General features: G+C 53.8%; 1 protein-coding gene across 1 annotated transcript in view; it reads left to right on the top strand.

The window, feature by feature from the left end:
- SLC30A7 (solute carrier family 30 member 7) overlaps positions 1–4,201 on the top strand; it is a 60,188-nt gene extending 55,987 nt beyond the window's left edge. Inside the window, exon 11 of the mRNA XM_066353330.1 lies at positions 3,225–4,201. Within this exon, the coding sequence (XP_066209427.1) occupies positions 3,225–3,272 (48 nt within the window). The 3' untranslated portion in view covers positions 3,273–4,201. The remainder of the gene's footprint in view (positions 1–3,224) is intronic.
- The last annotated feature ends 11,585 nt before the right edge of the window (positions 4,202–15,786 follow it).

Raw genomic sequence — 15,786 nt, 5'->3', positions numbered from 1 at the left:
AATCATTTTTATTTGAAAGAAGGAAATTACCGCCGTCCCAGTCTATGTAACAAATACTATTGATCACGTACGTGCGCTGCTCACTGTTCAAGGGTGGGGACTGAGTGGTGGGGACAGTCCCCTACCTGGGGCCCAGGACAGCCTGTGGGGACTATGACGTCGGCACAGAAGCCCAGCACTGACCTCTGACTGTCGGGGGGCTGAGCGATGGGGACAGTCCTCTACCTGGGGCCCAGGACAGTGTGCAGGGAGCGCGGCGTCGGCACAGAAGCCCAGCACTGACCTCTGACTGTCGGGGGGGGGGGGCAGGGTGGGGACTGAGTGGTGGGGACAGTCCCCTACCTGGGGCCCAGGACAGCATGTGGGGACTGTGACGTCGGCACAGAAGCCCAGCGCTGACCTCTGACTGTGGGGGGGGACAGTCCCCTACCTGGGGCCCAGGACAGCGTGTGGGGACTGTGACGTCGGCACAGAAGCCCAGCACTGACCTCTGACTGTCGGGGGGGGGGCAGGGTGGGGACTGAGTGGTGGGGACAGTCCTCTACCTGGGGCCCAGGACAGCATGTGGGGACTGTGACGTCGGCACAGAAGCCCAGCGCTGACCTCTGACTGTGGGGGGGGACAGTCCCCTACCTGGGGCCCAGGACAGCGTGTGGGGACTGTGACGTCGGCACAGAAGCCCAGCACTGACCTCTGACTGTCGGGGGGGGGGCAGGGTGGGGACTGAGTGGTGGGGACAGTCCCCTACCTGGGGCCTAGGACAGCATGTGGGGACTGTGACGTCGGCACAGAAGCCCAGCGCTGACCTCTGACTGTTGGGGGGGGGCAGGGTGGCGCCTCCTGCCTCCCGATGGCACTGACGCCGTGAGGGCAAGGGTGGCCGTTCGTGGTCTGTTGGGGACGGAACAGTGCCTGGCACGCGACAGGGGCACGGAAAAGAACTGTCGGACGAACGAGTCGAGTGTATCTGAGAGGGTGGTCAGACGTCTGAGGAGAGGTGTGACGAGAGGGTGTGCGGTGGGGCCGTCCTGGGGCCACTGGGTGCTGCAGAGCGAACAGAGGGAGAGGGTCAGAGAAGTACCCAGGGGCTGTGGGCACCGCGGGCGGGCGTGGCACCATCTGAGGACTGGGAAAGAGACGCTATTGTAGGGTTAGGAGGTGAGGGGCATTGGTGTGGCAGCTGAGCGGGAAACGGGGCAGAGGAGGGAGAGGGCAGAGGAGGGAGAGGACAGAGGAGGGAGAGGACAGAGGAGGAGAGGACAGAGGAGGAGACGGCAGAGGAGGAGAGGGCAGAGGAGGGAGAGGGCAGAGGAGGAGACGGCAGAGGAGGAGAGGGCAGAGGAGGAGACGGCAGAGGAGGAGAGGGCAGAGGAGGAGAGGGCAGAGGAGGAGAGGGCAGAGGAGGAGAGGACAGAGGAGGAGAGGACAGAGGAGGAGACGGCAGAGGAGGAGACGGCAGAGGAGGGAGAGGGCAGAGGAGGGAGAGGGCAGAGGAGGGAGAGGGCAGAGGAGGAGAGGGCAGAGGAGGAGACGGCAGAGGAGGAGACGGCAGAGGAGGGAGAGGGCAGAGGAGGGAGAGGGCAGAGGAGGGAGAGGGCAGAGGAGGAGAGGACAGAGGAGGAGAGGGCAGAGGAGGGAGAGGGCAGAGGAGGAGAGGGCAGAGGAGGGAGAGGGCAGAGGAGGAGAGGGCAGAGGAGGAGAGGACAGAGGAGGGAGAGGACAGAGGAGGAGAGGGCAGAGGAGGAGAGGGCAGAGGAGGAGAGGACAGAGGAGGGAGAGGACAGAGGAGGAGAGGGCAGAGGAGGAGAGGGCAGAGGAGGAGAGGGCAGAGGAGGAGAGGACAGAGGAGGAGAGGGCAGAGGAGGAGAGGACAGAGGAGGGAGAGGACAGAGGAGGGAGAGGACAGAGGAGGAGACGGCAGAGGAGGGAGAGGACAGAGGAGGAGAGGACAGAGGAGGAGAGGACAGAGGACAGAGGAGGACAGAGGAGGAGAGGACAGAGGAGGAGACGGCAGAGGAGGGAGACGGCAGAGGAGGGAGAGGGCAGAGGAGGGAGAGGGCAGAGGAGGGAGAGGACAGAGGAGGACAGAGGAGGGAGAGGACAGAGGAGGGAGAGGACAGAGGAGGAGAGGACAGAGGAGGGAGAGGACAGAGGAGGGAGAGGGCAGAGGAGGGAGAGGACAGAGGAGGAAACGGCAGAGGAGGGAGAGGACAGAGGAGGGAGAGGGCAGAGGAGGGCAGCGCTGGACCAGTGAGCGTGAGCCGCAGCAGAGGCCACTGCGGGTGGAGTCTGGGTGGTGGAGATGGCAGTGCCCCGGGCCGGGGCGGGGCCACGCGGGTGATGCAATGGGGTCTGAGTTTGCGTTATGGGGGGGAGGCAGAGAGGTTCCGCCAGGTTGGTGTGGGGGGAGGACAGGTCTGCAGTTGTAATGCTGCGGATGGACTGAAGATAAGGAGCCCGGGGAGGGGGGGGCACTGTTCACCCCGGTGGTGTTGATGCTGGGCAGACATCCGGGTGCAGCTGTCAGGTGGAGGGTAGGTGGGCCCGCTCTGGAGCCCAGGGGTGGGAGGTCAGGCCCGGATGGTGCTGGGGTCTGACCACGCAGGGAGCATGCAGACAGAGAAGGCACCTGAGCACTGGCCTCTGGGCGTTCCCGCCTGGTGTTTGCGGATGGAAAGCTTGCAGGGGACACGGCAAGTGGGTGACAGGCGACCAGGCGTCCCCACAGGGGGAGCAGCGCCTCTGTCCTTGCTGGTGAATGAGCAAATTAAAGGGGAGGCCTGAGGGGTGGGCGACCTTGAGAAATAGGCACAAGGGAGAAGTCAGGAGGGGGTCGCAGACTGCGGACTGTGGACCCAGAGAAGGGGTGTGCAGGGGGGTGGGGCATTGTCACAGGGCAGTTTTAGCAGCCCTGAGTCGTACTCTGTGCTGTGACCTTGTTCGTCCCAGTCACCTGGGCAGGCATGTCGTGAGCAGCATTGCTTTCTTTTGTACAGGTAAATGGAGACTCATTTGTAATGTATGAACATACCTGTTCCTAAAATAAAATGATTGGCTCTTTAGGATGAAAAATAGAGAATTATTTCCCAGAGGCAGAAGGGAAAAATAATTGTTTCCTTTTTCCAAAAACATGAGATTATTTTTTTTTTGACTCCTTTTCTGAACTATATAGTTTGTTATTGGCTTGTTTGATTTTCTAATTTCTTTTCTTTTTAACTTTTTAGGCCGGAGTGAAACAACTTTACGTACAGATCGACTTTGCAGCCATGTAAGGAGTGAAAAGAAATTATGCTTCTTGGAGGACCGAATTTTTCTGGTACTGTACAATCCAAAACATTGTACCTAACTTTTTATAAGAGAGAAGTTGTCACTCAGCTCCCGGCCCCAGGGGGACCCCCGCTGCGCCCCCCAGGAGTGCACAGTGGAGGGGCTGGAACCCAGGCCCTCACCCCCGGGCTCCGGGCTGGTCCTGCGTGCTGTCCCCGCCGAACCATGTTCATTTCTGGGGTTTCTGGGTCTGTCCAGGGTGTTGCTTTTTGTTTGTTTCTTTTTCCATTTTTTCATTTCAAATGTCCTCACACCACCCCTCCTCCCGGCCAGAAGGAAACTCAGACTGTGGGCCTCCAGTCTCTGGGACGGCTCCACAGAAGCTGCTGGAAACCACTGCTTTTAATCCCACAAAACCAGTGTTATTTAAAAAAAAGAAGAAGAAGAAAAGAAATGGCAATCTGTTTCCCATGCAGTGTCACAGTCGCGGACGTTCTTCAGTGTAATCACATGTTTGTAGAATTGTTTGTACCTTGCAAACTTACGAACCAAACCACATTGGGTTTTCAAAGTGCCTTCGTCTCCGAAAACGTACTTGCCAGCATCCATTTCCCACCCGAGGTCGTGTCTGTTTTTACATGGACATTCTGTCATCCGTACAGATGAGGCTCTGGTTGGGAGCGCACCGTCGTCTTTCTGTCCACTGGCAGCAGAGGTTCAGACACGTGGACAAGATCCTTTATCGCCTCATGTCATCAGAAAATAAAAGGTGTTTTTTTGCTTTTTAAATTAAATTCAATTACCCCTGTAAATTATTTTGTGGACCATGTTTTCAGAACTTTGCAAATGCATTTGTTATAAAGACAGTTTATTTTGACTTACTCCAAACATTTGCTAAGTCCCAGATTTCTATAAAAATTGTACCATGACAAACTTTCCTCTTATCTGTCCTTGCTGTTCTTTTGTGGATTTTACTAATGAAAGGAGAAGGCAATGTGGAGTGAAGACGGAAGGGACTGTGACAGTGACATGCTGCTTTCTCCTCCTTCAGAGGCCAGTCCCACGCTGTGGTCTCTCACGAGCATGGCGCCCGGGGCTGAGGCCACATGGCCTCTGAGCTGCGTTCGAGCTATTGCGGCACAGAGCACCCGCGGGACTAGAGGGCTCTTCCTCACACGGGCATCCTAGGAGTTTGTAAACAAGTTGCTTTCTAGGTTCCGGTTTGTTTGCAAAGGAAAACCGCAAGTTGAGATGACGTGCTTGACCAGTCTGCTTCCATTCTCTGTGTTACGAGGACACACTGATCTGTGCAGACACCCCCATTGTGCTTCACGATGGATATTCACTCCCAACTTAAGGAAACTGGAACTGGCAGAGGAATGAAACCTTGCAGGACGGACTCGACTGTTCAGAATGGAGGTGGAGAGTGAGCACTTGTCCACCGAAGTGGCAGAAATGGCTGTGATTTTGTCTCGGTTCTAGAGCATCTGTCCCCGGTTCTGACTTGTGCTGTCGGACGGCACTGTTAGGAGGATGGGACTGCTGGCCGTGCTCCTGTGACGGCCGGGAACTGTCCCGTGTCCTCGCTGCGGTCTAAGTGGCACCTTCAGAACTCTCTTCCTGCCCAGCAGTCAGCCTCAGCCAGGAGGGGACGGGTGACAGGAGGTGGCCTGTTGGTGGCCCGCTGCTTCACCACAGCTGGAAAGAGGAGCGTCCGGCTGCCGAGCCTGCCGGGAGCCATGGCCTCTGGGTTCGGGCGTTACGGGAAATGTCGTCCAGACGAAGCCGGAGACTTGGGACATGTGCCTTTAAAAACGAATCGAGTCTAATCGTACCGATGTTCCACATCTGGAGAGAGGAGTTGCCCTGGCCTGTAAAGTTGACGAGTGCATTTTGAAGGTCCAGTTCTGCCTTGCACTGAGCCCTCCGTTCCAAGTGAAGCTTCTGTCCAGGTGTGACCAGTTTATGGCTGATGCAGGGGCTTCGATCAGACATCAACTGTACTAACCACCAGAGTGATACGAAAGTCTGGTTTTGCACCTGCCACCAGAGTGCCATCTCACACCGGGCTGGCACGACCGTGTGTGCTTTAATGAAGTGTCGTTAAACTTGTGTATAGCAGTCAAGTATTGGTGAGAAAGAGCAGCCTGTCCCTCGCTCTTGGGAGTTACCTCGTCTCATCAGTGTTCTTGGCCCAGAGGTGCTGCTAGAGTAGAGCGTATCACTGAGGTCACTGCTGTAAAGTAACCTTAGACTGCCCACTGTTGGGCTAACTGGGGGAGGGAATCTCTGAGTGTAACGGCTAATATTTTAAAGACCAAAATATTCTCGAGGACAGATTTCTGTTGCTCAGAGAAAGTTTATCTCGCCAAGTCAGTTTCTCCAAGCAGAATGAGCTACACTATGTGTTTAAGTCCAGATTGTATTACTCAGGCGGTAGGGCTCACCCCACGGGCACTCCCTCACCGTGGGGCTCCCTGGGCACCTCTGCAGGATGGGGTCCTCATGTCCCCCACGCCGTCTTCTGCAGAGTGGCCCTGTGACCCCACGTGTCCAGAATGTTCCCGCATGGCCACCATTAACCAAAACACGCTGACTTCTGTGCACTTTGTAGAGCAGGCAAGTCATTGACTCCAAATGCAGTTGGCCAGACTTCTCCAACGTCTCAGCTACTGTGATCCACTGTATTGATCGGTAACACTATCAATTGGTTACGCCCACCGTGACCCGCTGTATTGATCGGTAACACTATCCGTGATCCACTGTATTGATCGGTATTGTGGGCGTCCTCGTACAGAAAGCTGGACAGTCAGAGCAGAGATGCTTCAGGGCTCAGCACGGAGCCCGACATCGCAGGGGCTGTCCTCAGAAGCAGTCTGTTCTACCTCATGTCACAGATGAGGAAGTCGAGGCCTGAGAAGCCGTCCCTCCCTCGCGGCCCCAGAGCTAAGGAGCGGCAGCGCTGGGACCAGGTGCAGGTCTGGCACGCACCGAGTGCCCTGGCCCTGCCCTGCGCTGCCTCCTCCCCACAGCGTTTGCCTTTCTGTAAATGTGACAAAAACGCCTTTGAGACTAAAGGACACTGGACCTCCGTTTCCGGTTCGCGGACGCACTTTATCCCTGGAGTTCTGTTGTCTTCTTTTTCGTATCTAATTACGAGGCCTACACTTTTATCTCCATAGTATTCTTTATGGAAGACATAATTACATTTTTTACTCTTTTTTTACCCCCCCCCCCCTTTTTTTTTTACTTCTCTTGTGTAGGCAGTTCCTGATTTTTAAATACGGATGATAGATGTGCATTGGTACTCTTCACCTGCTGGTGGGTGTTTCTGTTTATTTGCCCAAGACTAAATCCAGTGTAAGGATTGCTTCGTTTCTTTATTTTGTATATATCCTGTGAATGCTCAGTTACAGTTCAGAAAGCAGGCTCAGTCACAGGCCACATTTCAGCTCTCACTTTCGTTTTCAGTCCCTGGAGAGCTTTTGTTCTCAGAGCCACACAAAATTGGGCATTAAATGTTGTACAGGACAGAAAAGTTTTAAATTTAGTAGGGTCAAATTTTGCACTTTTATCAGAATCCAAAATACTCAGCTGCCTCTTTCAGTTTTTCATGTGTGTTACCTTGAGATTTTTTTTTTTCTGTCACCATCTTCAAAATATTATCTTCCAATTCACGAGATCTTTGGCAAAAGAGGAAATCATTTTATTCTTTAAAGAACAGTGATTAAAAGGGTTAATAATGGAAGAAGATTGTTTCAAGACATTACCCCCAGAAGCCTTAGAGATTCAGATCTGTGCTGTAGAAGCAAGACAGACTGGCTTGTGTTTAACCCTTTTCTAACCAAAGTTACACAGAAAGAAAGAGAGGTTGACTTACCATGAAATTGTCCTTCAAGGAGTACAAATTTTGTGTGGCATGAGAAAGAGTACATAAGAGTTGATTTGCATTTCTTTCTTTCTTTTTTTCTTTTTTTTTTTTTTTTTTGCCTTAAAATTCCTTGAATGTCTTCTTAAATCTACCTTCAGGGTAAATCCTGTGTAAATGACCATGAATAGTTTCTCATCTAAAGGTACTTCGCAGTGAATAAATCCAGAATGTACTTGGTTCAAATATTTAGAAAGAGCCTGACCAACTGTTATAATGACTCTGCTGTGAATTCGAGCAGAAAAAAGTCACTTTGCTTAGTTCGAATGTGGTTGAGAGCGTCCACTCTCTGCAAGTGTGTCTGAATGTCTCCAGGAGAGCATCTCACTCTTTCCTCTGGGTGGCCGTTAGTACTGCTGATGTCCTGAAGAAGAGATCCAAGTTCTGCTTTTCTCCCTTGAACCTTTCTAAGTCCACCCACCACTCGCTACAGAAAACACCTTACTGAACTGTCTAAGCTTCAGAAGAGTGGAAGGAGCATCCCCTAGAAATGGCTCAAGGGCTGGGAAATAGGTGAAATTTTGTAAGGTGTTCTCCCTGGCTCTGTTACCTTTCCTTGGGAGACCCTCAGGGCTTTCTGTTGACTGTTTAAAGAAAGCACAGCCGTGCCCCGTGCAGGGGGCTCGCGGGGGGGCTCCACAGTGTGTCTCCCAGGGTGTCCCCCGTGCAGGGGGGGGCTCCACAGTGTGTCTCCCAGGGTGTCCCCCGTGCAGGGGGGGGCTCCACAGTGTGTCTCCCAGGGTGTCCCCCGTGCAGGGGGGGGCTCCACAGTGTGTCTCCCAGGGTGTCCCCCATGCGGGGGGCTCCACAGTGTGTCTCCCAGGGTGTCCCCCGTGCGGGGGGGGGCTCCACAGTGTGTCTCTAGGGTGTCCCCCCGTGCGGGGGGCTCCACAGGGGGTCTCCAGAGTGTCCCCCGTGCGGGGGGCTCCACAGGGGGTCTCCCAGGGTGTCCCCCGTGTGGGGGCTCCACAGTATGTCTCCCAGGGTGTCCCCAGGCCCAAGCCGTTGCCGCCCCTGAATGGTCTTCTGGTTCTTCTTCATTTTTTTTAAATCAGCTTTTATTTCTCAGTGACAGTTGACACACTCTGTTCTCTTGTTTCAGGGCTATACCTCAGTGGTTAGACATCATATGCCCTACAAATAATCATCCCGCTGCAGTCTCCCTGCCCTGACACCATACGTAGTGACCGCAGTGCTGTTGCCGTATTCCCCGCGCTGAGCCGTCCATCGTGACTGTCCCGGGACCTCTGCTGTGTACAGCTTCATCCTTTCACCTCCCACCCTCCCTCCCATCTCACAACCATCAGCATGTTCTCTGCATCTGCGACTGTTTCTTCTTCATTTAGATTCTGTAGATTCAATTGTTGATATATATTTATTGCTATTTTATTATTCATGTTTTGTCCCCCCCTTTTCCTTAAAGACCTGCTACATTTCATGTAATACTAGTTTGGAGGTGACAACTTCCTTTAGCTTTTTGTCTGGAAAGTCTCGTCTTGTCTGACAGTCTTGTGGGAGCTCCCTTGTGGGTAACTGCTTTTCTCTCGCTGCTGCTAGGACTCTCTTTGTCTCTGACCTTCTCTATTTTATTTATGATGTGTCTTGGTGTGGGCCTCTTTGGGTTTATCTTTTATGGGGACTCTGCATTTCCTGGACTTGTATGTCTGTTTCCTTTACCAGCTTAGGGACGTTTTCTGTCACTATTTTTTCAAGTAGGGTTCCAGTTTCTGGCTCCCTCTCTCCTGGCACCCCTGATGCGAATGTTGGCACACCTGGAATTGTCCCAGAGGCTCCTCACAACTGTCTTCATTTTTTTGGCTTCTTTTTTCTTTCTGCTGTTCGGATTGGGTATTTTTTGCTTTTTTATATTTCAAGTAGCTGATTTGATTCTTGGCTTCATCTCCTGTATTGGTGATTCCTTGTAAATTATTCTTCATTTCCGTTAGTGGATCCTTATTCCCGACCAGTTCTTTTTATATGGTTCCTGTGTCCTAAGTTCTTATAGCCATTGTTTTGAACTCCGTATGGGATGGTTTGTTGCCCCTGTGTCTTTTTCTGGAGATTTCTCCTTTTCTGTCCTTTAGGACGTGTTTCTTTGTTTCCTCACTGTGGCTGCTTTCCCGTGTTTGGTTCTGTGTGCTGGGTAGAGCTGCTCTGTGTCTCGACCTTCCTGTGTTTGGTTCTGTGTGTTGGGTAGAGCTGCTCTGTGTCTCGACCTTCCTGTGTTTGGTTCTGTGTGTTGGGTAGAGCTGCTCTGTGTCTCGACCTGGCAGAGTGGCTTTGTGTAGTAGGTGCCCTGACGGGCCAGTGGCACAGGCTCCCCAGTGACCCGAGCTGTGTGGGCCGTGTGCACGGTCCTGATGTGGTTGAACCTCGGTTGCTCTGGTCACTGGGAGGGACTGACCCCAGGCTGACTGGCTGTGAGGACCAGCGGTGACACCGCGGAGGAGCTGCTGTGCCCGGGTCGCCCTGCGGAGCAGGACTGGTGGCAGTGGGGCTGGCCGCTCCCCACGTCCGCCCCTGGAGTGTGTCGCTCATGGCGGTGGTGGGGTGGTCATCTGGCGTGGTCTGTAGCCTCCTGGGAGCCACGTGGTCAGCCGCGGCCTCGGCCCTGCCCGGGGCCACCCAGTGCAAGCTACGGAGTGATCTGCAGCGGGCTGCTCCCTGCACCGGGCTTGGGGTGCCCAGGAGACACCAGGCTGGGACCCAAGGCCAGCTGCCACTAGTGCCAGGTCACCTAGCCAGAGGGACAGGGTATGCAGAGGACAGATGCTGCTTGTTTGAGAGGTTTTAGGGAAGTTCACAGCATGAAGAGAGAGGCCATTTGTACGGAAAAGCCACTGGAAATGGTGCGGGTGGCCCCCACGTTGGGTGGGGTGAACAGTGAGCCAGGCTGATGCAAACGCAGATTCGGCGCCCACCTGCCAGTTCTGAGGGGTGGGGGTGGTCTCAGAAAAGGAACCGTCACCCACCAGCATTGTATCTGGTGGAAAGCTGCCCCCCCAGCTCTCGCTCTGATGCCAGATAATCCAGCCCCTCCCCATACGTCACCGGTGCCTTTCGAGCTGCTGCCCAGCACCAGAGCTCAGGAGGGAGTCCCAGTCAGGGCAGGCGTGGGCCCTTTAAGAGGCACACCTGGGACTCCGGCCATCCCTGTCTCCCTCAGCCAGTCTCTGCTGGTTGTCACAACCAGGAATTATGGGGACGTCTCTTCCTGGCACTGGCACCCTGGGCTGGGAGGCCTGGTATGGGGCTGGGACCTTCCTCAGGGGGGACCGCTGCCACCGAGAAGTCCCTCTAGGACCTCATCTGCCCCTGGAGGTGTGGGGCTGGGACCTTCCTCAGGGGGGACCGCTGCCACCGAGAAGTCCCTCTAGGACCTCATCTGCCCCTGGAGGTGTGGGTCCGGCCAGCCCCGCGCCCGCCGTCTCCGCGTGGCTCCTCTCGGTCCAGCCGCAGGACTCCGTTCAGGCCGCTCTCGGTGGTTCTGAGACGGCTCGTCTGCAGTTCAGTCACCATTTCAGTGTGCTTGTGGGAGGCTTCGACTTCCGCGTTTACCTGCCGCCCCCTTGACCAGGCTTCGACTTCCGCGTTTACCTGCCGCCCCCTTGACCAGGAGTCGCATTTCAACTTATAGACACCTTATCAAAAGGAATAAATCTACTGCAAAAGTAGCAACTTCCGCTTAAACTTAATATTTTTTTTTTTTTTTCTTTTTCTTTTTTTTTTTTTTTTCATTTTTCTGAAGCTGGAAACAGGGAGAGACAGTCAGACAGACTCCCGCATGCGCCCGACCGGGATCCACCCGGCACGCCCACCAGGGGCGACGCTCTGCCCCCCAGGGGGCGATGCTCTGCCCATCCTGGGCGTCGCCATATTGCGACCAGAGCCACTCTAGCGCCTGAGGCAGAGGCCACAGAGCCATGCCCAGCGCCCGGGCCATCTTTGCTCCAATGGAGCCTTGGCTGCGGGAGGGGAAGAGAGAGACAGAGAGGAAAGCGCGGCGGAGGGGTGGAGAAGCAAATGGGCGCTTCTCCTATGTGCCCTGGCCGGGAATCGAACCCGGGTCCTCCGCACGCTAGGCCGACGCTCTACCGCTGAGCCAACCGGCCAGGGCTAAACTTAATATTTAACTTGAGCTTTTCCTACGGCTTTCAGACTTTGGTACTGGTCATTTTGATCGCTAGTTGGACGTTTGTAGAAGAAGGTCTCCTACATCCCGTTATCCCCGACCTCCGTGCGAATGTCCCGCACAGTGAGCGCCTGGTAGCTAGTGAGTCACATGCAGATGGTGATGGCACCACGTCAGGGCTGGGGACAGGCACAACACTCGTGTGTCTACTGCACAGCCCAGTGCAGCGTGTCCTTGGCATTTTGCACAAACAAGTGACTTTACATTCCCTTGGGCCATTTCTCTGCAAGTAGCCACGACTTGTTCACCTCTGTGCAGAAACGGTGGACGTGTAGAGGTCTTGGCCACTTTGCATGTTGTTCGACAGGAACTTGGTGGAACTGGGCCTGGAACCTGGGTCACTTCAATCTTGTATTTTGTATCCAAGTGAGAAACCACATTGTCTCCTTTGTTTATGGAAAGTTGCCGTGTTCCTGTTACTTTAAGGACCTGTATAGATAGATCATGTCTTCTATTTCATTCATTCCGGATGTAGTGACCAAAACTCTTCCCAACGGGTATCCTGAAGGTGGTTCTCTAAATAAACACTACATGCAGCCGTGACTTAAATATCCCCGGGAGTTTTTCATCTTGTTCCCCCCTCCAGATACTCCGTTCGGGAGCGCTTGTCTTTACCTTCCTCCCTTCTCACCGCTGCTCCCCTGTGCACCCCCTCCGAGTGAAAACAGAGCTTCATTCTGAACGGTATAGTCTTTGGACTCGGTTTACACGGCACACGTCATGCACCCGTTAGGCTCAGTGAAGATTCCCTCTGGAACTAGATGCATCCCTGCACAGTTTGCCAGGTCACCTCATTCCTTCCTCTGATGGTGGCAAGTTCCGTGATATTTCTGCCCAAGGGATACTTTGCCCAGTGCTTGCGAGTCTGGTCAGTGAACTGAAGGGCCTTTTGTATCAGAAATACTGTGAATGAGAAATTGCCAAACCCCTCGCCAGTATCTTCTCCACACCCCTACAACACCCCTCCAACACCTGCCCGCCCCGTCGTGCGTGAATGGTTTCCCAACGTGGCCAGTTTGAGTCTGGGTTTGATTCCATTGGTGACGACTGTGGCTGCGACACATTTCTGAAGAAGAACCGCTGGAGTGCAGCCTCGGTGGGAATGTCAGCGGCAAAGACTGTTGTCCTTTGGTCCGCATACTGTAGACACCACTTTCTGGTACCTGAAGACATTTTTGTATGTTTTGTGTAAACTCAGATGTATTTAAAAAGAATAAACAACTGTATCGAGATTCTTCTAATAAAACTTCTGTTTCACAAACCTTTACTTGAGTTGTGTGTGTCAGTTCGGAACCAGACGGTGGTTCCCGCGAGCGCCGGGGAACAGCGACGCCCGGGAGGAGGAAGGTCTCAGCGTGTGAAGACCCCCAGTCGGCTCCTGCTCGTTAGCTCAGCCCGGCCACGTCTCAGGGTTTATTTCCAGATTGTCCCATTAACCCGATCGCTCTCTGACCTCGTCTCTGAATGAGCTCAGCTTACAGGGGACTCAGACCAAAAGCACGTGATGAGAGCCTCCAGGAACCAGTGTTCCCCCCTCTCCATCAGAAGTGACTCTTTTATTAAGTTATTTATTTATGTATTGATTTTAGAGAGAGAGGAAGGGAGAGAGAGAGAGAGACAGGAACATCGAGCTGCTCCTGTGTGTGCCCTGACCGGGGACTGAACCAGCAACCTCTGCACTTTGGGACGATGCTCTAACCAGCCGAGCTATCTGACTGGGGCAGAAGCGATTCCTATTCAAAGTAAGTTCCCCACAAAACCAGCTCCCACGTATCCTGCCTTCCCAGACGTACTCATCCAGGCAGCCCCTTCCCATCAGGGGGCTCCCCGCAGCCTTGTAACGTTGCCGTGGCTCCCTGCCTGCCGTTAGTGGGGAGGGGGGGCGTCTGTGGCTTCCCGCCCCTCCCCGCCCCGCCCGGGGCAGAACTGCCAGCATCAGTTTCCACACTGAGAACAACACAGCATTTAGCTTTCCCACTCAAGGCTCTGAAACCAGTCGCCACCTCCCCTGGCTGAGGCCCGGGTCACAAAGCCCTTGCCTTCGTTCCCGGGAAGTCTGGCGGGCTCCCCTCTTCCGTCCCACTGTCCTTTCTGGGATGCCCGTGGCAGCCACTCTGAGGGCCTCTGTGGCTTCCCGTCTCTCCCCCTACCCCCACCCCCACCCCCCTCCTGGCCTTAAGCAGAAAGCACAAGACTTCGAGTGACACTTCTGCCCAGGCCTTGTCAAAACACGGCCCTCCCCCGGGTTCCTGATGACCTCCTGGTGGCCCATCTGTGCACTGGACTTTGACCTGCTGGGTCTCCCTGCTTTTCCCATGTTCTCGGGAACTGGCCCGGACCCAGCTGCAGTAACCTATGGCCCTGTGGGCAGCCGTCTGTTCCCTGCAGGTGGACACATGGCTCACCGCAGCCCCTCACTGCCCAATCCCGGTGGGGTCTGCTTCCTGCCCCCCCAGATGCCGCCCTGGGCCCTGGAAACGTCCAGTGGCTCTCCTCCAGTTCAGGAATCGTGAGTGGCTCCCTCTGGACCACTTTAGACACTCATGGTGCGTTTCCCTCCCTCGTTCAATCTCATGACCCATGGCAGGGCAACACGCGGACTGCTGTTACCCTAGGCCAGACAGCCAAGCCAGGGAGGGGCAGGTGGACCGACAGGTGCAGACAGGACAGCCACGTGGTCCTTTCCACTCTGTACAGAAGAGAAAGCACCTGGACGGGGCTGTGCCCCATTCAAACCGTGTCAGCTCGTCCAGCTGTAGTCCCAGGCTCTAGAAACATGTACTATGAAGATCAGGCTTAGCACATGCTACCATCATGTGAATGGATAAGGCACCTTTGGTGAGGTCCGATAAGCAAGAGGCGTGTCGTGTGTGTGTGTGTGTGTGTGTGTATCCGTCCTCGTGTCCTCGTGTCCTTGCCAGCCAGCCCTCCACTCTGCGTGGAAGCCCAGCCGCCCGGGTTTCTGGTTGGTGTGTTTGGCTGCTTCCACTTCTCTGCTGACGCCTGTCTTTCTTCCTTCACTCGTCCCACACACCTTCCTTCTCACCCTTGAATAGGGTTCTGATGCCTGCTTTATAATCCTGTCTGTGGATTCCAATATCTGAGTTATGTAGGGTCTCTTCTTCTATTTTGATTTAAGAAAGAAAAAAAAAACACCCACAACATATTTTCCTATTTCTCTGCGTATGTCATATATTATATTCTAATCATTGTAGGCATGTTAGACCCATGTTGTTATCTGCTGTGCTGGTGGTCAGCTTTGTTCTGGCAGGGGCTTCAATTACAGGCCGATCACCTTGATTTTAGGGAAGCTCGATTTTCCGTAATTTAAAGGTTTAGTCCTTAGTTTTAGCATACGTCCTTCGTCCTGGGCACAGTCTTTATTACTAACAGATGGCCGTTCTCAGGACTGACAGAAAGCCTGTTGTCAAGCCTTCTAACTTGTCAGAATTCAAACCTGAAAGTCTTCTTGCAACAGAGAGCAACAGTCCCCACTCAGCACCTCTAGCCCTGGGCCCTGGCTTTCCGGCAGTTCACTGGGTCCTCCCTCTCCGTCCGCAGGTCAGGAGTTAGCCAGAGACTCCAGAGGTCGTGTGCAGACTGGACCCCCCCCCCCCCATTCCCGGGGATTCCTCCTTCAGTCCACAGCCCCTCGGGCGGCCCCTCACCCCTCTAACCTGCATCATCGAGTCCAGCTACCCCTCACCAGCCAGCCAGGGAAGGGGAGTCCCTCGCCTGCTTCTGGTCCCTGCCTGGTGCCATTAGTTACACCGTGATTCATTCTATTCCGTCCAGTTGGTCACCGGTGGGGCTTGTACGTTACAAGTCATCCTCCCATTACCAAAACCGGAAGGCATTCATTTTATCGTTCTTAAATGTTGGGTTTAACGCCTCAGAAGAAAGCGGTACAGAGCTAGCAACTTCAGTGTCCTTAGCTCTCTTCCCTCCTGCGTCCAATAGATCAAGAATGGGACATTGCATATATGCTCACCAAAGTTAGGGGGTATTTCAAAATGAATAGGAAGCGATAAAATATCCCCTAATGTTTGTGAGCAGTGTATATTAACATACCTTTTATCTCCAATGAAATGAGTCAAGGCAGTCTCTTGCTAACAGATGCTGCCAGGAAGTTGAGAAGTGTATGTTCAACTTCTGATGAATTTACTGAGCAGAAAGGTCAGACAAGTTGATTGGACTATGGAAATATTCAGAGTCAGATCAACAACACTAGTATAGGACAGAGCTGTTTCTGTAATGAACTAAAAAAAAAGCATAAAACTCAGTGGTCATGAAGCATTAACAGATGGAGTGTTATTTGCAACATAAGAACGTGACTACTTCCATCTGTATCATCCCCTACTGGGTTAAGTGATACGACCAGTCTCGAAGAATCCACCAT

Source organism: Saccopteryx leptura, chromosome 11, assembly GCF_036850995.1.
Source record: "Saccopteryx leptura isolate mSacLep1 chromosome 11, mSacLep1_pri_phased_curated, whole genome shotgun sequence".
NCBI classification, from domain to species: Eukaryota; Metazoa; Chordata; class Mammalia; order Chiroptera; family Emballonuridae; genus Saccopteryx; species Saccopteryx leptura.
This window is presented reverse-complemented; position numbering and strand designations above follow the sequence as displayed.